General features: G+C 39.8%; 2 protein-coding genes across 3 annotated transcripts in view; both read left to right on the forward strand.

The window, feature by feature from the left end:
• Positions 1 to 8,664: 8,664 nt before the first annotated feature.
• On the forward strand, positions 8,665 to 16,598 carry LOC124287848. 2 transcript variants are annotated; one of them, XM_046724325.1, is made up of 2 exons: positions 8,665 to 8,747; positions 14,777 to 16,598. In XM_046724325.1, exon 2 carries the CDS (start codon positions 14,796 to 14,798, stop codon positions 16,293 to 16,295), a length of 1,500 nt encoding a protein of 499 aa, XP_046580281.1. In that variant the 5' UTR covers positions 8,665 to 8,747; positions 14,777 to 14,795; the 3' UTR covers positions 16,296 to 16,598. The 2 variants fall into 2 exon arrangements, with proteins under 2 accessions (XP_046580281.1, XP_046580282.1); XM_046724326.1 differs by lacking the exon at positions 14,777 to 16,598 and adding an exon at positions 9,671 to 11,549 and having other exon boundaries at positions 8,667 to 8,747.
• A 7,402-nt stretch (positions 16,599 to 24,000) lies between these two features.
• Positions 24,001 to 24,298, forward strand: part of LOC124287842 (WD repeat-containing protein 11-like) — a 36,368-nt gene continuing 36,070 nt past the window's right edge. The window contains 1 exon segment of the mRNA XM_046724315.1: positions 24,001 to 24,159. Within this exon segment, the coding sequence (XP_046580271.1) occupies positions 24,095 to 24,159 (65 nt within the window). The 5' untranslated portion in view covers positions 24,001 to 24,094.

Here is a 24,298-nt window from a genome sequence, read left to right on the forward strand (position 1 = left end):
CATGTATTATCATAAACATATATGGTTTTATGTTGCCAAGTAGTGATTTCACTCGTTGTGAAGATGGCCGTTTAACCTTATTTCCCCTATGGATGTTACCAGTCGCGTGAGCGATGGCCGTTTTACCAACATTGCCAACGTTAGATAACAATTCGAATGCTATCTAGGATACAATACCGTCAGTACTTCCCGCGCAACTAAACATCGATCACCAACACAGCAACTAATAATCTCATACTTTTGTGGTTTACGTGACTAACAAACATGCTATTAATCATATGTACCTAGAAATATAACAACTATAAGAGATTCTAACGTTGCATTATATGCCTTACCGGCGTTCTGAATAAATTGGCAGATGCATTAGAGCAAGAGTTTCAGTTTTGTTCCGTGTTATTATTTACAAACTGTATTACCCTTTTCAGCAGACTTTAGGTCTGAAATTGAAAGCTAGAAATTCGGGGCTTTTCTATATATGCTGTAGTTGTGGAAGAGGGGGCGAAGGACTAACTGCTACTCCACATTGAAGTTATTAAGGGCCCGTTCATAATTTATTGCAAGGGGGGTGATAATGATTTTTATGCAGAAGCATGTACAATGTGAATGACCCTAAATATACGTACAAAGTAAGTGACCCTGCCTTGCATATCATGTACAAAATCAATGCCCCCCTTCATTCCCGTAATTTTTAAGCATATATTTTAGTATTTATGTACAAATTGCTGCCCTCCCCCAGCGCATGTGTACAAACTTGATGACCCTCCTCTACCTCCCCAGAAGAAAAATGGATGACACAACACCCACCCACCCACACGCACACCCTAAAATCACAACTCCTTCTCCTAAGATATTAGTTATTTCTGCAAAGTTTTATGTGACACACCTCAAAACTTGGAAACACTTCATTTGGATGCTGCGTGAACAGTAGCTATTTCAAAACACATTTGTTTACTTTGAGACGAACCGGTATTAAAACAAAGAAACAAAACATAAACATTGTTTCATGAAGTATATAACCTATACATATAGTTGGAAATTTTGGTGAGAACAGTACTGAACTGCTAGCTTCTCACAATATCTCAAAAGCTGTGGATCTCACGTTCGCGTGCTGCGAAAGGGCCAAGCACATTGGCATAGACAGTAAGTCGAGTTTTACCCATGGAGATCTGCGCTTGGACTGGTCTTCAGCAATCCATGCTTGTCGTAAGAGCAACTAACTGGATCGGGTGGTCAGGCTCGCTGACTTGGTTGACATCTGTCATCGTATCCCATTTGCGTGGATCGATGCTCATACTGTTGATCACTGGATTGTCTGGTCCAGACTTGATTATTTACAGATCGCCGCCATATACATAGCTGGAATATTGCTGAGTGCGGCGTTAAACAACAGACGAACATAAGTCGATTTGTGAGGAAGACGTGTGGCTCCCGAGACGTGTGTGGCTCCCGGTGAAGTAAAGGATCACCCAAGACCTGGAACACAGAGGAAGACGTGTGGTTCCCGGTGAAGTGTCACCCAAGACCTGCTCCCGGTGAAGTAAACCTAGAACATAGGGATCACTCACCCAAGAGACATGGAACACCCAAGACCTAGAGAGGAAGACGTGTGGTGAAGCTCCCCAAGACCTGTGAAGTAAAGGATCACCCAAGACATGGAAGACGTGTGGCTCCCGGTGAAGTAAAGGATCACCCAAGAGATGGAACACAGAGGAAGACTGTGTTGGCTATGTGAAGTATAGTGAGTATAGTCGATCATTCATAATCTTACTATGTATTTTATCAACACTGCAGTTGAAAGTCTTCCTGGTAAATCAGTGTGCGAAATAGTTTCCAAATTCTGCTAGCCAGTAGCTAGCTATGTCTGAAAGTTACTAGCCCACAAAATAATTCAAACATTATAAAGATAGATGAGAATCAGATTTTGAAACGGATGGTTCTGGATCATATGATGAACATTTTATTTGGCCATAATCTTGGATGGTTTAAAAGTAGTGTTGGGAATTGGTTAAAATCTCATAATTGATGATTGGTCCATTACAATTGCATCAATCATCGAAAATAATGGGTTAGCGTCATTTATCATATGTTCCTGTTATCTTTGTTAATGCACAACAAAAATAAAGAATAAACATGTAGTAATTTGGGGGTTTGCAAATTGCATATAATGCATTTGCAAATTTCGCATATTTAATGGATGACTCGTATGTAGGAACATAGATTTCCTGGATTCTTAAAGATATACTAGTATTCAATCATGACTTGGAACGAGCTTGTAGTTCTTATGAAATGTAAATTTAATGACACAGACAAAACCAACCTGTGAAAAATATTGTTGATGCAAACAAGTATTTCAAGATTGTTTGTGTTCGATTATGAGAAAACATGATCGATTGCTTGGTTGTTTAGTCATTGCGACCAATCTTCGGTTATTTCAATTAATCGGGCCACCACTATTTAAAAGTGTTTTATAGCTTAACAAGTTGGAGAAAGTGATATCTTTACAAAATGACCCCATGAAAATTCACTAGCCAGTCGGGTCAGTGACTGGAGGTTTTACTGGCCCGACTGGATTTTTACTAGCCACGGGCTAGCTGGCCAGTGGCTATTTCGCACATTGTTGCAGATGGAGTCATGAATCTCATACTACACTGCCCATCTCGCCATGAGTGACGAAGGAAGGAACGCCATGCACCCTCTGAAGCTGACACCGTGTCCATATGGGAGGCTGTTGGACTTCAGTTAATCACAACATCGTAGACAGTTTCGTCCATTTTCAGAGAGTGAGTGAGTGAGTTTAGTTTTACGCCGCACTTAGCAATATTCCAGCTATATGGCGGCGGTCTGTAAAAAATCGAGTCTGGACCAGACAATCCAATGACCAACAGCATGAACATGGATCTGCGCAATCCGGTACCGATGACGTGTCAACAAAGTCAGCGAGCCTGACCACCCGATCCCGTTAGTCGCCTCTAACGACAAGCATGGGTTACTGAAGGCCAATATTCTAACCCGGACCTTCACGGGTCCATTTTCAGAGAACAGTTAGCAACTTTGAAGTCACGCTAAACCGGTTTTTTTAATTCCCCACGTGGACACAATGTGTGAAGCCCATTTCTTGTGTTCCCCGCCGTAATATTGCTGGAATATTGCTAAAAGCGGCATTAAACCATGCGACTACTTCTCGGGTGATAATTTTCACTGAATAACAATAAATGGAAAAAAAAAAGTGGAATATTGGTTAACTGGCTTGGAACCCCAACACGTTCATGGTGATGAACCTCGACACTCATTTAAAGGCCCGGCTTGCCTGACTCTTGTGACATGCATTGTGAATAAGAGAGAAACTAATTTCTTATTTAATAACAAGTCGGCGCTGAGCCATGCAGAGTGTTTGTCAAGCTATCGCAGAATTGCATAAGAAACAGTTGGTAGTTGAATATGACACTCTGCCATATATTATAACCCTCTTACTGTACCGATACAAGCGTCAGGCAAGAAGTGTCTCATTTTAGATCTATCTATGGTTAACAATTACGTTAATAACAAGACTGTAAAGTATGAGAATTGGAGAATCGCCCTTGAATATATTAACGCCAACGATTGGCTGATAAAGTTCTACATTCATTCTGCTATCATCACATTGACATTTTTGAAGGTCACACTGACTTCTTAGGTTTCGCGTGGACAGATGTGTCTGGTGTAACACGGTACTTTAAATTTGTAGTGTTACCTTTGGGTTTGACGTCAGCACCGTTTGTGTTTACAAAAGTTGCAAGACAATTGGTTAGAAAGTGGCGCTTTGAAGGGAAGAAAGTTGTAACATTTCTTGATGATGGCATTTTATCTGCAGAATCAGACTTATTATCGCGTTCCGTTGGCAAGGAAGTGAAAGAAGACTTGATAAAGTCTGGATTTTTACCCAAGGTTGAAAAATCGTTTTGGTCACCTTCACAGTCCATTGAGTGGCTAGGTTTTCATATATGTACTACTTCTCTGTGTCTATCTGTACCTCAGAGAAAGCTTGATAAAGTGGTTGAGAAAATAACTTTTCTTTTGGACAACCGACGTGTGGTGCAATCAGTTTCGTTTGATTGCAGCTGTTGTAGGACAGATCATAGCGATGAAATTGGTCATGGGACCTGTTGTACAATTGATGACTAGATTTCTGAGCATCGATGTTCTGACTGAAAAGCATCGAACAATTACAGTATTGGATAAGAAACATTGCTAGTTTGTCAAGTACAGTACTAGTCAAAAGTTCTCAAGTGAGTCGTGTTGTATATAGTGACGCCAGTCATACCGGATATGGAGGGTTTTGTGCGGAAGTGGGTACAGCTTACTCTCATGGTCTGAAGACGAGGCGCAGAACAGTTCAACATGGAAAGAACTCATGGCAGTCATGTCAAGTTTCATTATACATTTGGAGAAACGTAGAATTACGTGGCGCACTGACAGTAATAACGTGGCTACTATTGTGGGGAAGGGTAGCATGAAACCACATTTACAGGCCATAGCCCTTGACAGTTTTGAGTTGTGTTCAAAGCAAAAATGTGGTGTTGGACATGCAATGGATTCCGCGTTCAGAGAATGAGACCGCGGATATGTTGAGTAAAATTCTCGATTATGACGATTGGGCTATAGCAAACCACGTATTTAAGCATATAGATGCTGTTTGGGGGCCACATGAAGTGGATGGATTTGCATCAAGGTACAATACTAATTTGCCATGTTTTAATTCCAGATATTAGAATCCACGGTGTGCGGATGTCGACTGTTTCACAGTCAGTTGGAGTGATGTGATAAGCTGGGTTGTTCCCCCTGTTGCCATGATACCAGGAACATTACGGCATATGTCTGAGTGTGGTGCTAAGGGCACGTTGGTGGTACCCGAATGGTATTCGGCATGGTTTTGGCCGCTTATCACTTGTAATCGTTTCTTTATTCCACAGGTGATTGACCATATGTATTTGCCAAAAGCGAAAGAAGAATATGTACCTTCCACGATTGGAGGCGGGTTGTTCGGAGAAAGTGATTTGCATTTTAACATGTTAGCACTGCGTGTAGATTTCAGCATATGTTGAATATGAGTTTTCTGTTTACAGATGTGATGTGTAGTGTATATAGAGAGGAGTTGGAAGCGTTACCACCTGATGTGAAGGGGTTGGCTGCTGGTTTGCCGAATCTGCTGGCTGGTTATAGAGCAGATTTCACGTCAAGGAAATACGCATGCGGTTTTGATGCGTGGAAACGGTGGCACATTCTTGTTTAATGTCTACACAATTACCGATTTCTCCATTGCACTGTGCAATATATTTATAGGCTGTTGTTCAGCGTAGAGAATCGTTTGCTCCTGTGCAAACGGCATTCTATAGCATTCGTCATGCTCATGTGATTGTGGGGCTGCAAAGTCCAACGGAAGGTGGTCTTGTTTAAAATGTTTTAGAGGCAGCCAAAAGAAAATTGGCAAAATGTGTAAATAACAAAGAGCCAATCACTGTTGATTTGTTAGAGAAATTGTATGATGTAACAATGGTTGATCCAACACTTCACAGTGTACGGATACTGTGTATGTGTCTTATTGCATATTCTGGGTTTCTCAGATCTGCAGAACTTTTAAACATCAGAAGATCAGATATTGCATTTTATGAGACTCACATTATGCTGTTTATAGAGCATCTAAAACAGATATTTACAGAGACGGTTCGTGTGTCCAGTTGCAATCCTTGACCTATCTGGGATATTGGCGAACTCTGGTGAGAGAGTTGTTTATTGAAGCTTTCACTCCATTTGTACACAACATCAATAGTTATGGTCTTACGTAGCGGCGGAGCAACAGCTGCTGCTGCTAATAACGGAGTCCCCAATAGGATGTTCAAGAGAAATGGGAGATGGCGAAGTGAAAACGCCAAAGATGGTTATATTAAGGATCACCTCCAAAACGGTTATCTGTTTCTCACGGTCTTGGCCTTTAGACTTTCTTTGAATCTCTGTGTGTCGGCACTGCGACCTGGCCAAATTGTCATGAAATGTTTGTGTTGTATATATTATGTATATATACGTTCGATTGCATGGTGTGGAGAGGAGAAATGATGTTTCTCTCGGTTGAATGCATTGTGAATAAGAGAGAAACTAATTTCTCCTTAGCGGTATGCAATACTCAAGGGGGGTAATTGGCTTGGGTATTAAGGGTATAAAAAGGGGCGTGGAAAGTAGTTCTTTTTTTAGTCTGCCGAAATGCCAGCAGGCGAAGGCGACCTCCAAAGCATATAACTGAAGAAGAAGAAGTAGTTCTTCTCTCTCTCGATAGTAACCGCAGCAGTAACGTCATTATATTTTCACATGTATTTTGATATTTACATGTATTATCTCATAAACTTATATATGTTTTTATGATGTGTTCACTCGTTGTGAAGATGGCCGTTTGGCTTGTTTCCCCTGTCTGGATGAGTTACATCCAATGCCAGTCCGGTAATTCCGCGCACGTTGGCAATGGTTTAGATATTTTTAACACAACATTCATCCGTCGAACGTTGGGACCAACACGGCGAACTGCTGTCTCTTACCGTCCGGTACTTCCGCGCAGCTAAGCACATCGATCGCAACACGGCAACTAATGTCTCTTACTTTTTGTGGTTTACGTGACTAAACATGCTAGTATGCATCATATGTACCTAGAACAACTATAAGATTCTAACGTTGCATTATGCCATAAGGTTGACCTTACTGGCGTTCTGACGACATCGCTTGCTGTCCGGTAATTCTGCGCAGTAACTGATGCGCATAACATCCAGCTGGAGATCCGAAGCATGGAAGCGTATTAGGGCCAGATTATTTTCAAAAATCACTTCATCAATGTAAGGAAGTGTGTTTCATATCAAATCCAATTATGAATAATGAAGAAAAAGGTTTAAAAGTCTGATAAAACTGTCAATTTATCTGTCAATTACTGTTATTTACTTACCTTTAGTGATTAAAAGCCAGTTCCTTGTAGAAATGTCCTGATTTCAAGCGTAAATGTGGTAGCAGACGATGTTTACTTTGATACGGAAATACACTATTGCGGAATTACCGGACTCGCTTGTATATGTGCGGTTGGCGAGCCATTATAACACGTGAGACTGATGATGCGAATGATGAGCCTTGAATGGTATGCTGCGAATGATGCGAATATGATTATTCTGCTTTCAAGAGGTTGACGAGTCTTCATAATACGGGATATTATATACAGAAATATATTACATATTACGCTATCATATAGCGGTATGTTGTTGGAATGCAGTTGTAAAACTGTTTGTCCTGTGATGGACTGGGCTGAAGAACCATTTATAATACAGTGTGTAATGATTTTACACTTGGAAGGGTGAATTGAATATAATTGTGTGAGAAACGTTTGTATTTATTGTTTTACATCAATAGTTATCTGTAAACTCCCCAGATAAGGAACGGTTGACTTCTTTGGGAGAACACGGTTCAGAGACTTAATTTTCTCTGAAAATGATGAAGCATTTTGATCTCTTGTTGTTTACGTGTCGGGCAACAAGTTCCATACTGAATGATGTAAGGTGACGCTCTAACCACATGTACAGAGGCGGTCGATTGATGTGTGTTGTATAATGTATCAAGTGATTAATGTAAATAAACTGCTGTGTGTCGGCACTGCGACCTGACCAAATTGTCATGGAATGTTTGTGTTGTATATATGTGTATATATGTACGGTATATATGTACGTTCGATTGCATGGTGTGGAGAGGAGAAAAATGGTTCATGGTTTATCGGAAATCGTATCTAGAAAGTCATTTAGCGTCAAGTCAAAATCTGTAAAGCGACCAGGCCTTGGCGTAACACACACTAGCAAATCACATTTATGTTGAATGACAATTTAACGATGGTCAGCCGAATAATTATTAAGCAACGATCGATGCAGTATGTTCTGGGCGATACGGGTTAGGATTTGTCTTCCGTAACCCATGCTTTTGTAAGAGGCGACTAGCTGGCTCGCTGACTTGAATGTCACATGTCACCGTATCCCAATTGCGCAGATCGATGTGCATGATGTTGATCACTGGATTGTCTGGTCCAGAGTCGATTATTTTCAGACCACATATTTCCATATACCTGGAATATTGCCGAGTGCGGTGTTAAACAAGAAACAAACAGTGTAACATTGTAGCAGGCGAAGCTTACTACACATTTATGACTCACTTGCTGTACCAGAGTCGACCTATGAGTCCAATAACTGTGCCAAGCGTGAAACTATGAAAAGTATCCTAACCCGTTACTTCAAGACGAAAGTATACAAAAACACGAATAAAGAGCAATTATTGTGAATTGCATTTTGGGACAATAAAAATTTCAATACTGCGATATTTTTGCACGAACTCCGCTCCATATGAAACCTCTTTCAGCATTATTATTCATAACACAAATGTATTACCTGTCCGCAATTATCGACAGTTCAGATAGAAGAATGTAGATCATGATATCTTCAAACATCGAAATGACCTACGAACATGTCAATCTGATCGATCAATAGAACATTCATATATCCAACAAGTATCGTCGTCAGAACAATTTCAATTTTCAATCGGAACTTCGTTTGAAGACGTAGGATATCCTGTACCAAATACCTTCTATGACTGGCTACTGACGGAAAAGCACGATGAATTTCCGAATGATGCTGAGGGACCGTCGAAGTCGCATCGTTACGTGTTTAGGGTCATAACAGCATAGATATTCTGCCAGAAAGGTAATCATATTGCCATGTGGTTGTTTTAAAGTGTTTATTTGTTTGTGCGTCCATATAATTTCTATATTTTCCACAACGCATGAGGATTTTGACATTAAGTCGTGACCCGTCACCGAAATGCCCCGATTTTCTCCGTGAGGAAGTATTTATCTCCCCTTGATTGTCAAAGGCGCTGTTCAGTTGAAACTCGGGTAGAGATATGTTTAGGATCTGGCGTCTGATATCATCATAATAGCCTCATATCGAAGGATGCAGGGTTAATATTTTACCTCTTATCGCCTGCGTTACATTGTCCAATTGATGCACCTAAATGTTTTGCAAATGTTATACAAACTGGAACTGAGTACTTTTTTACAATAAACAATTATCCTGAACTAAAATGTTTTGTTGTTATTAATGACAGTTTGGCAATTGTTTTGCAAATACATCATTCAAGACGGATTCTTTTGTTTTTTCTCTCAAATTTTGATTTCATGAATATATCCTAAGCGCAATATAAGTTTCCATTATTATTATTATTATTATAATTACAGAAGGTAGAAAACATTTGATTGTGAGGTAGAATATTAAGCATATAAAAATTACATTGAAAAATAAATTGATTCAAATGTGATGATATGAGTGTCAAAAAAAACCAAGAAAACATTTTTCAGTAACAGTTGTTGTTGTTTTATCTGTCTTCAAGTGATAGTTTTCATAATTTTCTCATTTGAGAGAAATAATTGTCAACTTTATCCAATTTCATTTGAAGAATTTCATTAATATGAAATTTTATTTCAAACCAAGTGACGAGGAACTTAATACTTTAATGTTTTGGAGGTCATATTCTCTCTGCCAAACCAGTTCCTATTTGAGTTTGAAGCTGAGAACCCATGAACCTGGTCCAGCATGGAATTTCTAATCCATGGTTATTTTCTTCCTAGGATAATTGGAAGCCACAAAGTGGGAGACAATGGACGATCAATACTCAGTGCGGTTCTTTACCTCCTTTGTAGAGAAGCTTCAAGGATTGTGCAAAAGTTACTTGAAGTACAGTCAGTTTGTGGAGGTCAGTGGCTATGTGTGTGTGGAGATCGACAACATGAAGAAGGAGAGATACGTCCTCAGTGAACTGCTACAGAGCAGTGGTAATGTGGTCAGTGAGAGCTTCTGTACAAAGTCATTCAAAACTCCAGAGAACAGTCAGTCACAACGTGTGGAACCGTTGAGCAGGACAGATGCGAGACAACCCAGACACAACAAACGAGGATGTTAAGGTGTTCAGTCAACAGAGTGTCAGCTCTGTTACAAGTCAGTCTGTGTTCCCAAGCAGAGGAAGCTCTGATTCCATGGTACTACCTCATTTTCCAGTGACTCAGGATCCTCATGAAGGGGGCTCCAGTTCCTCCCAGAGTGACAGAAAACCTATTCTTGACATTGGCCAGTTTAACCTCCACAAGCCCACTGCAAACAGGACTCTTTCTTGCTCTGAGATGAGTTCCGACGAAGCACCCCAGAGCACATTCCAACCCACTAGTCCCAGGATTAAGAGAAGGAGATTGTCAGGATATGCTGAGAGCACTCCACTGGTGTCTCCAGCATCGGTCAGCAATCAGTCCTGCAGTTCAGAATCAGACCAATGTGACCTTGTGGTCAATGCTGCTTCACAGATCAGTGAGGTGCAGGTAACGCTGCCAGACAGTCTGACCGAGGATGTAGGAGACTCGGAGGATCCAGGATGCTCAAACACCGCAGATGATGAAGTCATAGATCTGGACATATTTGATGATGAACTGGCGAGCACTTCAGCAGACTTCAGCTCATCCTTTCAAGATCAAAGCTTCGCAGATATTACCCAGAAAATGTCATTTGACACTAGTATGCTGTTTCAAGAGAAGCACAAGAAAACTCCAAATCCAGGTTCTTTAAATGTCTTGAAATCTGTAGTGAAGCGATTCAAGAAGTATCACTTTGAGAAGTCTGGTCTGGAATTTGATTTGATTTCTACCCTCCTAAAGAACTAAATGATCTGTTGCTGGACTATCTTATGGGAGCTAAGAAAGCCGATGGGAGTGACTTAACTGTGGGTTCTCTGAAGAATGCTCAAGTGTATCTTGAAAGGTATTTGAAACAAGAAGGTTATCCTTATTCGATAACCAGGGATGATAGGTTCAAAGCCTGCAGGGACTACATCAGGAACAAACAGGACGAGTGTGGGAAGGTCCGTGCAGCAATAAAGCACGTCCCAATAGATGACAGTGATGTAGAGGCCATGTTCCAGAAGAATCTTCTCGGAGGACACAATCCAGACTCTCTCTTTAACACGATGTGGTTCTTAAATTCAAAATATTTCGCCAAAAGAAAACCAGGGGAACATTTTAATATGAAATGGGGAGACATTTTATTGAAGGTCACTGAGAATGGCAAGGAGTACCTTGAACGTCCAATAAACAGTTCCTTTTCTCTGAAAGTGTTTGCAAAGCCGGAAGATCCTGCGAGATGTTTTGTAAACTTTTACAAGCAATATAGAGACAAGAGACCCATGATGACTTTAGATAAAGAGTGCCCTTTCTATCTGAAGTTTAACAAAATTCCAGGGAACCAGTTCATGTGGTTCTTGCCCGAACAGATGATGTGGTCTCCGTTCACGTACATATGGAGGAAAATAATTGTAGCTTCAGGACTCCCATTAACAAAGAAAATTTTATGAAGAAACTGACTGAAATGACACTTCTTTATCAGGTTAATCAGGGGTGGAAATAACCCATTGCCCAACGCCCGAGTCCAGTGTTTTTTCTGTCGGGCAAGCATATTTGTATATCACACTGTACCGGTCTCCAGTTGACTTTCCAATGTTAATTATGTTGTTTATTTAAAAAAATCAACAAGAAAATCGGCCAGTATAGTGGAAAAATTATCAGGGCAAGTGATTTTACTTGTGCCACTGTACCGGAGTACACTAGCAATTTTAAAGTTATTTCCAGCCCTGTTAATGGAATGAGTGAATGTTATTTTATGCCACAGTTACAGGGGCGGATGCAGGATTTGGGAGGAGGGGGTGCACATACTGGAGCGGTTTGTTACAGTATTAATGAAATATTACTGATGTGACTTAAAACGCTTACTCGATATCTGTATCACATGTTATGTTTGGGATTACACTTTCTTAGTAAAGTACAGATTCTAGTACTTTTGTTGGGTTGAGTCCCATCCGGGATTCGAACCCACACCCTCAGTCAGGCACCTAATCGCCAGCACACAAAGTCAGCCACCTAACCTGCTCAGATACCCTGACTTCCACGAAATGGAAGATGGACAACTGGTAGTCTTGACTGTGGACTTTGTATACCCCACTGATAAATGTTAATTGGCATGGTTGCTAACTCTGCCTGACTCTGAGGATGTGGGTTCCAATCCCGGATGGGACTCAACCCAACAAAAGTACTAGAATCTGTACTTTACTAAGAAAGTGTAATCCGAAATATAACATATGTTACATTTGACCACTTTCTAAATGGCATTGTGTTATCATACTCGACACCTGTAAATAATGAGCAATGATCCACATTGGTGTATGTACAAATGGAGCTAAGCTGACAATGAAAGAAATTTAAAATGTGCTAAGGAATCTGTATGAAACTAAACTTGTGTTTTGAAAAGTGTGACCACTGACTTGAAAAATTCAACCAATGACTTGAAAAGTGTGACTGTTTGCTTGGAAAGTTGACCATTGACTTGAAAAGTGTGACCACTGACTTGAAAAGTGTGACCATTGACTTGAAAAGTGTGACCATTGACTTAAAAAGTGTTTGACTTGACTTGACCATTGACTGTGACCAGACTTGAAAAGTGTGACTGTTGACCAAAGTGTGGACTTGTTGACCAGTGACTTGAAAAGTGTGACCACTTGGAAAGTGTGACCATTGACCATCGAAAAGTGTGTGATTTTGTGACCATTGACTTGTCCATTGACTTGGAAAGGTGTTTGTGTTGGCTTGCTTGTTGACTACCAGTGTCAAAAAGGCACATGTATTTTAAAGTCAAAATCCAGTGTCTAAAAGGCACATTAAGAAATCATGTTATTAAAACCATTACCTTGTGACAAGGTATTTTGTATGAAGCTGTTATAAGTGTACTTTTGTACAAATAATTTAAAAACACATGAATATGTGGTTGTGAACATATAAATACACTTATTACACATAATGATTCACTATATAATCATTAATGTCAATCTATGGAAAATGTGGAGAAGGGTCATTCATATTAATGAAGAACTAATATTGGTCTTCCTAATATAACTGTCGACATGTAAACATAAAACTTTTATATATAACAACTTTTACAATTTTTGCGATGTTTCAAGGCTACGTCTTGCCCCAACATGCCCCAAGTTGTTATCTATCCGAGTTTCTTGTCTGATGATGATTATGAACTGCTCTTTCTGTGGATGTCCAGAATTGTTTTTGTTAGTACACGAAACTGTTATGTTTTTCATTGAATAAACTACTGGTGTGGGTAATTTTCCTATAACCAGAAGTCTTCCAACTAGTTCTATTGCTTTTTAATGATGGGAAAATGGTTGGTAACAAGGTGAAACTATATCATTCACACAATTCTGATGAAATATTTTCAGGTTTTGTTCCATGAAGACCATTTTTTAATGGTTAACATATTATCAGCAGCTTTATTTCATATTCTTCTGTCATCCATCTTAAGGCTGCATTTCCACTGGTGGGATATAAGGAGTTGTATGTGCAATTTGTATTTGGCTATTTGGTATTGGTCAAGTAAGATTATCATCTTAAAATTTGCTGAAATGACAAAATAAATTTCATAATAAAATGAGGACAGGTGGAGATGGATATTGCATTTATTAACTATACACACATGGCTATGATGCATAAAATATTCATTACAATATGACATCATTACATCCTAGCATAATGTCATAGTATTCTAGTGTGATGTCATAGTATACCAACATGAGGTCATGGTATCCAGGGTGATGTCATTGAATTCTAAAGTGATGTCATAGTATTCAGCATGGTGTCATAGTATTCTAGTGTGATGTCATAGTATACCAACATGATACCATGGTATCGAGGGTGATGTCATTGAATTCGAAGGTGATGTCATAGTATTCAGCATGATCTCATAGTATTCCAAGGTCATGTCTCAGTATTCCAAGGTCATGTCATAGTATTCCAAGGTCATTTCATAGTATTCCAAGGTCATTTCAGAGCATTCCAAGGTCATGTCACGGTATTCAATGGTGATGTCTCAGTATTCAAAGGTCATGTCATAGTATTCCAAGGTCATGTCACAGTATTCAAAGGTCATGTCACAGTATTCCAAGGTCATGTCATAGTATTCCAAGGTCATGTCACAGTATTCAATGGTGATGTCACAGTATTCCAAGGTCATGTCACAGTATTCCAAGGTCATGTCACAGTATTCCAAGGTCATGTCATAGTATTCAATGGTGATGTCACAGTATTCAATGGTGATGTTACAGTCTGTCACAGTATTCCAAGGTCATGTCACAGTATTCCAAGGTCATGTCACAGTATTCCATCATGTCATAGTATTCAATGGTGATGTCACAGTATTCAATGGTGATGTTACAGTATTCCAAGGTCATGTCACAGTATTCCAAGGTCATGTCACAGTATTCCAAGGTCATGTCATAGTATTCCAAGGTCATGTCACAGTATTCCAAGGTCATGTCATAGTATTCCAAGGTCATGTCACAGTATTCCAAGGTCATGTTACAGTATTCAAAGGTCATGTCATAGTATTCAAAGGTCATATCATAGTATTCCAAGGTCATGTCACAGTATTCAATGGTGATGTCATGGTATCCTGGGTGATGTCATAGTATCCAGGGTGATGTCACAATATTCCAAGGTCATCGGAAACTGTACAGATTATGGCTACCCCAAAATTTCTGACCATTAATCGCCATTATTGTTCAGGCAACATTTGAGAATATCAAGAATATTTAAGTCTGATTTGATTAAACTTATTTGATTTTGTGTCTTTTCCAGGAGAGTCCTAGGCAGCAGAATGGAGAAGGAACACTCGGCCCAGTTTTTCAGATCCCTTTTGGAAAATATACAAAAAGCTTGTCACAAGTTTGTGAACTTCAGTCAGTTTGTGGAGGTCAGTGGCTATGTGTGTGTGGAGATCGACAACATGAAGAAAGAGAGATATTTTCTCAGTGAACTGCTACAGAGCAGTGGTCATGTGGTCAGTGAGAGCTATTGTGCACAAGCTTTTAAAACAGCAAACCATTCTGACTCTTTGGAAAGCAGAGAAATAACCCGACAAGATGACAATAACTGTTATACTTCCAACAGAAATAGAACTCACTCTAGGCAGACGTCATTTCAAGAGGTTGACCAAGCCCAGGTTATGCCACCAGCTACCTCTAAAGAATGTTCAGAATTCAATCATGAATACTCACCAATGCCTCAGTCCTTTGGTTCAGCAACTAACTTCAAAACAGAGACTGTGTTTGAAGAAGAGTCATTTCAGCCTGAAGAGGCTCAGGTGACGTTGCCTCAAACACTGCCCAAAAGTGTTGATCAGTCGGAGTATGTGGCTTGCCCTGTGGAACCAGAACCTGAGGACATCATTGACCTCGACTTATTTGAGAATGAACTGGATTCTTGTGAATTCGTGTCCATGGAAGAAGAGAGTTTTCCTGCTGCTTCTCAAGGAGCTGCTTCAGTAGATTCCTATGGTGGAACACCAAACAAGAGCAACCTCAGCCCAGGGACACTAAACGTTGTCAAAAACTCGGTGAAGCAATTCCGAAGGTTCCATTTTGACAGGGCAGGTATAGATGTTGACCTGCTTTCAACTCCTCCAGAGAAGCTCAATTTACTTCTTTTGGACTATTTCAAAGAAGCAAGGAAGATAGATGGGAGAGAGTTGAATGCCAGGACATTGAAAAATGTGCAGGTTCATTTGGACATGTTCCTGAAGGATGCTGGTTACCCGCACTCCATCAGCAAAGACAGACAGTTCCAGTCTTGCCGTGACTATCTGAAGAGGAAGATAAGCGAAGGAGGAAAAGTTGTTGCCCAGAAACATTCCCCTGTTGATGATAATGACATAGAGACCTTGTTCCTGACTGGCCAGCTTGGTGCCCATAGTCCTGAAATTCTCACCAACACTATGTGGTTTCTGAACTCTAAATACTTTGCTATCAGACGGCCAGCCGAGCACCTTGGCATGAAATGGGGAGACCTTTTATTGAAGAGCAATGAACAAGGGCAGGAATATTTAGAACGTCCAATAAATAACAGTTTTTCCCTGAAAGTGTTTGCAAAACCTCAGACTCCAAACAGATGCTTTGTGTACTTTTACAAGCAGTATAGAGCCATGAGACCCAAGACGTTTCTCGATGAAGGGAGTCCGTTTTATCTGAAGTATGACAGAAACCAGGGTCCAAGAAACTATCGCCTTCTGTCAGAGACACCATCATACACTTCCTTTCTTAGTATTTGGAGAAAAATGATTGCTGGGTCATATTTACCCATCAATAAGAAGATATATTAGGTTATATGTTCGGTGGAAAGACTAGTGAAGAATTTAATGACTTTTATGTTTAGCCTCTGATGATGTGATTATTGCTATGCAAACATTGGATAGGGAAGAATGGGTATACCATCTGTGTTATATTTTTAAGGGATATGAACTGTGCGGTGTAAGACATCTAAGGTTTGGACCTGTGTTAGAACCAGACCCAGGACAATCTTGCTCGCCATTAGAGTTGGTTGTTGTTTAACACCGCACTCAGAAATATTCCAGCTACATGGCGGCGGTCTGTAAATAATCAAGTCAATCAGACAATCCAGTGATCAACAGCATGAGCCTCAATCTACGCAATTGGGATACGATGACATGTGTCAACCAAGTCAGCAAGTCCTGTTAGTCACCTCTTACGACAAGCATGGGTTACTGAAGGTCAATTCTAACCCAGATTTTGATTGGTGTGTCGTAGAGACCACTAAGTTGGATCAGTAGGTCAGGTGATAACTTATTCATCATCATGCCATGCATACCGAGTGGGATGTATCTCATGATATCAATCACTTGTTGTGACTTGCAGTCTCAATGATATCTTGGCAGTATTGCTTTCTGTAGTGTCAGACAACAAACTGGCTTTTTTGTATAATTTCTCTAAAGGAAAAGGGCTTTGAAGGTTTCTATATCAGTCAAAAATGCAATACTAAGAAAACTTCCTATAATCTGAAGGATCTTTGATGAATGCAAAACTAGTGAACAAAAATATGTAATGAGCATGTTTCTGAGCATCATCATGAAATAGGGATTTTCATGTTCATGAAAAGGCTATAGTGTCATGTCCCTCAAGTGACACCAATCACAACACATGCACAGGCAAGTCAGTTGTCCACATGGATACAACTCAGGAACATATGTTTACTTGTTAAAAGAGGCAACTGCACCTGATATCATTTCGGACATTGATACCTCAAGTTTTTCAGAAGTCATGTACATGTTTACTATAAAACATTTTGATAGATTCACAAATGCTTCCAGGGATGATCACTAGTACCTTGTGCTAGTGATGCTCGCTGAAAAGGGGTTGGGTGGTCAGGCAATAATACTTGCCTACAGCTTATCGTGTCATAATACAACTATGACCTGGACTTTTGCTCATACTTCAGAGTCTGGTTTGCATGGTGCAGACTTAAGGGTTATAGGTTAATACTGTGATAAAGGTATTTATTGCCCACTCTCAAATATTTCGTTCACCATACAATGGTGGCATTCCTAGAGTCAGCGGGAGTGGATTGTTATCTTGGATTGTTCCACTTGCAGATGTGTTATTTTTTCATGTGTTTTTATACCATAACAAAGTCTCATTCTTCAGTGTGATTATTGAAATACTGAACTTGTTTGTATCTTTTTAAAAAAATTAAAGCCATTTTCCAGTTTTAGTCACAAATGCCTTTGTTTGCTTGTGGTATCAGAGCCAAATTACTTTCTAGAAAGGTAGAAAAGTCGCAAACAGATAAGAAAAATAGACTTCGAACAAAGTCAGTTACGTCAGCTGATGTTGGTGTTGTGTGCTCACAGTTGACTACAGTTTGCATGCCTCATAGATCCTGTGAAGATTCCACTGTAGAATTAGTCGAAGGTCCTGTGAAGGTCAGAGACAGCTAAATGGAACCCATGGTCCAGCACTGTGACTGGTTTGATTGCATCATCATCATCGTCATCATCATCGTATCCCACAGCATGGAACAGTGTTCATAATACTGATCACTGGTTTGTCTTGTTCAGTCTCAATTATCTACAAGCCACGGGCGCTTCAAACATGCGTCAAGTCAGCGAACCTGACCTGCCGATCCCGTTAGTCGCCTGTTAGACAAGCATGGATTGCTGAAGACAAATTCTCCACTGGTGTGGTTGTGGTGATCCTGAAGGCCTGCCTGCCACACGATATTGCTGTAATACTATTAAATTACTGAGACATCTTTATTGTGACAAACTGTAGAAACTCCAACGTAAAACGTTGAAAATTCAAAATCAATTTTTCAAACATTTGGCGAAGTTTTTTTGGGAAGCCAATATCACCGTACGTCACGACTACTAATATACCAGTTCTTACACGACCTGGGTGCTAGCTACCAAGCGATGTGACAACCATCCCAAGCTATCATAGTTTTATGTAACGGGAACTACGCAGGATCCATGAGAGATCAAACGGCGTGGTTCAATGTATCTGACGTCAGTCCACCGCCTCCGAGGTGTAGTGGTTAGAGCGTCCACCCGGAGCGCGGAAGGTCGCGGGTTCGATCCCCACCGCGTCATACCAAAAGACGTTAAAATATGGTACTTGTTGGTCCCTGCCTGGCGCTCGGCATTAATGGGTACATCAAGGACTGGTCGGCTCGGAGTCAGTATAATGTGTCTGTGTGGGGTATCTCAGTGAGCTAGCACTATAAAACCAGCTTCAGTCTGGGCTAGTACAAGCAGCCACACCTACACATACACACGCATGCACGTCGTCATATGAGCGAAGTACTCTCAAGAACGACGTTAAACCCAATTTCGCCTCACCTCACCTGCATGACGTCAGTCCGTTATCTTTAGCCTTCAACTCAATATCGGTAATCTTCCTGAATGACCATAAAAATATACCAGTATGTCTAGTGCTATAATAATAATAATAATAATAATAACAGGATTTAGATTTGCTTTATAACTTAAATATTTTGAAAATATTAAAACATTCTTCGTTTAAAAATTTCTAGGCTCTTGACCTCGATTGGGTCATGATAATATACTCTGAAAAAAGGTACTGTAGGGAAACCTGAACTTTCAATTTGAATAGGGAGTATTTTATAAGCGTCAACAAACTTTTCCAAAACCGACATCTTTTGAACGCACCTATATTTCTCTTGATCACCACCTAAACGCAACGCATGGGATCCACGTGCACAACGCAGTAGCCCCATACACGTGCATGGGGTGTCATTCTTGATTTAGATGGTTTTCAAGAAGATCGATAACTCACTATGGACCATTAATTTTGACAATCATCTTGCATCACACAGTTGTAAGTGTTTGTTTCTAGCCGTTCTGTCAAGTTTTGTTTGGTTGAAAATGAAAATCGTACACATGCAAATTTCACGTCTCACACCAATCATCTTTCAAGAGCGATTACTGTACAAACAACTATGGTCATAAGGAAGTTTGTTTGTTTTTGTTTGAACATATTTTATTCAGTGTTGAAATGGATTGGGCACAAGTTATGTAACTTATTACCGCCCGCTCCCATCAGAAACATGAACAATAATGAACAATAATGATTGGACGTAATGGATGGACATAATAATATTGAGACATATTATTAATTAATTGAAGCGCTTACTTCGTACAATGTATTTATGCACATGTCTAAAGATATTTTCATTGATAGTATTTGGCAGAGCAAGGTTGCCGTAAAGAATGGTATCAATGTCTAACTGAACTTTTGATAGTTCAAAGTCTTTCTTCCGATCAAAACAGCAAATGACAAATTTTGGACATTTTAAGAAGAAATGGTTAGCATCTTCCACCGGAGCACCAAGCGGTGATGCACTATATCCCATTTTTTCAATCGTAAATTAAAAATTAAGTGTATATATTGACAAAGAGTTACTTTTTTCTGCAATTTATATTTTATCAAGTGCGCTTCAGTGTGACCGTGTTTAATCAGGATTAAAGACGTGCTCGTGGGATTCGCCATTTTAACGTCTAGACCTCCCGTGAAGATCCGTGTTAGAATGCTTGTGGAGACTGACGTGGTCGGGTGGTCAAGAACGTGGAATGGTTGACAAATGTGATCGTATTCCACTTGTGTAGATTGATGCTCATGATGTCAATCACTTGATTTACAGACATATAGCGGGGCGTGGCGTTAAGGCGTTAAACAACAAATATACAAACGAGACAAATATCGTTTAAACCCTTTGGGCATGCTTTCCACATAAAGTTGACACACCCTGATGAAATACACACAGTTTTTCCTCTTTCAATTCTGTGTGTATCCAGGCCACTTACTGTTATTTTCAGATTATAAAAACTAAAACGAGCGGTCACTTTGAGTTCGTTATACTCGGTCAGTTGTGGAATACGTCGCATTGAAAGAATAAAGAAGATGAAATCAGATTTTGTCTAGCAATGGCACAGTGGGATTGATTTAGTTTACAGATTCAAATAAATCAAATGTGTGTTTTTAATACCATAGGTCAATAGACATCACATTGTTACGTGACAGTTAGATTTCGAAGTAAAAAAATACACAAATAGGATAAAATTGATTAAAGTAAGGCCAGAAATGCTTGGAAAATGCTTTTTGGCAATAATGGTTGATATTTCAGATTCAAAACTCATATATAATCATTCAATACCACCTCGACCTAATATGGCATATGAGTAATCACGATGTACCATTCCCTAATCATAATGATTACTCGTAAAATATCGAAAAACAGAGAAAAAATTCCATGGTAGAAATTAAACACTTCAAAGAAACAAGCTATACTGTGACCCAGCTGGCAGGCAGACATGGTGACAGCGTTATGCAGCGCACGGGCAGTACATGTCAGGGATTGTCTCAAAATATCAAGTATATGGAGGACTCGAGCGGAATTACAACAGGTGCAACTCGGCTGACGTTAACGCCGTCCCGCAGACGGTATTCGTCCTCGATTTCGAGAACACGGTCTTTCAGCCTTTTGCCACACTTCTGGCGGTAATTATAGCAAAAGAAGCATACACAAGCTCTTTAACGTCTGAAAGCGTGAATGTGGTATTATTGCAGCAATAAACTTCTTACAGTTACTGGGGCGGTGGGGGTAGCCTAGTGGTTAAAGCGTTGGCTCGTCACGCCGAGGATCCGGGTTCGATTCCCCACATGGGCACAATGTGTTAAGCCCATTTCTGGTGTCCCCCCGCCGTGATATTGCTGGAATATTGCTAAAAGCGGCGTAAAACTAAACTCAGTCAGTCTTACAGTTACCCCAGATCAGCTCGATGGGGTTGAGCTCACAGTGCCGTACTGGTGTACGCAGAACTATGTGGCCTTGTTTTGCAGCTAGTTCGTCAGTGATGTACTGGATTGGCTTTTTGTGCTGCCGGATTTTTTTGCATAAGCTGGGGCTTTGTTTCTGATTGCCTGTAAGGCACGTTACAGGAAGTGAGAAAATCCTGCAACTGAGCCTTGAGATTGCTCATGGTGGGTATGATGGTACCAGGGACACGCAGGTTATGGTAACTGGCGTTATCCAATATGATAACGCTTGGTTCGTCCAGATGCGGTAAAAGCTGATGTTCGAACCAATCCAAAAATACCTGCCCATTCATTTCGTTATGGTAATCACCATCAGATTTCTTGGCCTCAAAAACAAAATCACAACCCCCAATCAGTCCCTTGCTAAGGGTACCAGCATGCAAGATGATCAGGCGCCTACCTTTGCCTGATGGTAACACTGGTGCCTTAGAACAATCTGTAGGAAGCCACATCCGATCGGTTGAGTGATTTTTATTACACCGGGTTTCATCAAGGTTCATGATTTGAAACCCCAAATTGCGGTATTCTTCAACTGTTCTGAGATTAGCTGATCGCATGGACAGGATTAAGTACTTTTCTCTAAACACAGCTCTGTCATCTCCTCTTTTGGTGTACCTGAACCCCATTTCTTCCAGAGCTACAATAAGTGTTGTTTTCGAGACATATATTGTATCTTTGATCTCATCTTGTATTTTAGAACACATCGGTGGGATTTTGCGTTCATACAGTTTATATGAACGGCGTATGACACCCTTATCAAAGCTATCCAGTTTGTGTTTCCTACCTGGTTTTGATTTTGACACGACCCCCTGAGGCAACTGATTTGTTTACAACTTTGTAAACCTGACTATATGTCAAATTAAGGGATTTACACATTCTATAGTAAAGCTGAAGGGGTAGTTGTCGGCACAGGTACTACAGATACGTACCCCAGGTACGTTTCTGTATACAGATATGTACCCTAAACAAAGTCAAAATACAGAAACGTACCCGGTACCCTAAAAGGCGGACGAATCCATATTCCGCAGTCCAAAACCGAAACCGTATGTAGTTGTTCCCGTTCAACTGATTCCGAGTGGTATTCATATGCATCGCGATATATCCGTTACTGTGTATTCTCATTACTTACATAACGCAATCAAATGTATCTAATACAACAGTATGACAGTTCCGGTCAAGAATACGACACAATGGGAATGGAATCGTCCTAAGGTACGTTTCTGTATTCTCATTATGGCCAAGGTACGTTTCTATATACAGAAACGTACCTAGGGTACATATCTGTTGTACCCGTGCCGACAACGACCCCTTCAGCTCTAGTAAACCCTGTCATAGCTGACAAGAGGTTTCCCCTTTGTTTCTCCAGTATGAAATACTGGTATAAATTTGAAATTAATTGTTTTGCAGAGATATCAAGTCGCATGTTGCCAGTTCAATGCTCATACACGAAGTGAAACTTCTATGGGTGAACAAGATTATCTATCCGATTTGAATTAAGACTTTTCTACGTAATTATTTTGAATATAACTACTACAAGAGTTCCATTTTTTTCACACATAGATGTTAAAAAAATATATTGTTCAATCATTTATGTAATTTAATTAGTTGAGGCTATATGAATAATTATAGTCTGTATTTCAAAACTACAGTTTGTACTTAGAATATTTACAAATGTTGTTAAAACGTCAAAATTTCCTCCTGTGAAGTCACCCATCAAGTGCATTTTTTCATCTGAGCTTTAATATCCAACTAGGTAGAGTCGTACATGTATCATATATGTGCTTTTATCTTGTGTCAAATTCATCATATTGATATTGAAGCCAAAAAGCATTTTCCAATCATTTCTGGCCTTACTTTAGTCATCATACCATCCACCAATGAGAAAATCCGAAAAGCCTGCACTGCTGGAATACTTTCTTACAATCATACAAAAACTACAAGAACTTTATTACAATTATACAAGTATACTGTCATGCTTCCTGGATAGACGCCTACAAAATTCACAATACATTTCAAACTCTCCAAACGAAAACTCATATGCAGTTGAAGTATGATGGTTTAAAATAAATATTTCACAGACCACGTCATTTTTTCTTTATTTTTGTTATTTATAAACAATTTTAGTTTATAAACTATTCAAGATAATGTGTTGGGTGTTGCCCGTGTGGTTAAACAAGCCGAAACTCTGGTTAACAGCATGGAACCTGCTATTTCCACGTCTGTACAAAATGAGGTTATATGATTGCTACTTCTTCATTGCAATGGCTGCTATTGGCTGTGATGAACAACGGGGAGAGTTCTATATAAAGGTTATTTTTTAAAGCGTTCGCTCGTGACGCCGATGTTCGATGAGCACACTGTTGGTACAATGTGTCAAGCCCATGTTTGGTGTCCCCCGCCGTGATATTGCTTGAATAGTGCTAAAAGCGGCGTAAAACTAAACTCACTCTTCTTTACTTGATGGTGATCGAAACTGAATTCTGAGTTGTTGTTTACATAGAATAAAATGTTTACTAAGTTTTGTATTAACAATACACACGTCCGTATCACCAAATAAACACTAAGAACATAACCAAAACAAAATTCGTGTGGCAATTAATGGCATTTTCATAATCCGTTTTAGTGTTGATTGATTATTAACCAACCCACTATACCATTTCCCGGAAGTGTCCGGATTTTATTCCAATATGGCGTCGTGACGATTGGGGTGTATTCTGAATCTGTCAAAAAACAGCCGTGACAGTTTCATTACTGACCTTGTGTGTGCAAAATGAAACTGTTCCCGAAAATAATCACAGGGGCCTTGCATGCTCAAAACAAAAACGCATGTGACTGGTGAGTTTTGAACACTGATTATGACGTTATCTGTCTTCAAACTACATCTTGTTTACATTACAAAATAGTCGTAAAAACAGTAAACAGACCATCTATCACTATTTTGTTTTGTTTTGCAGTACTTATGTCATTTATGTAA

The sequence above is a fragment of the Haliotis rubra genome, unplaced genomic scaffold (assembly GCF_003918875.1).
Source record: "Haliotis rubra isolate DU_JTF1 unplaced genomic scaffold, ASM391887v1 Scf407, whole genome shotgun sequence".
Lineage (NCBI taxonomy): Eukaryota > Metazoa > Mollusca > Gastropoda > Lepetellida > Haliotidae > Haliotis > Haliotis rubra.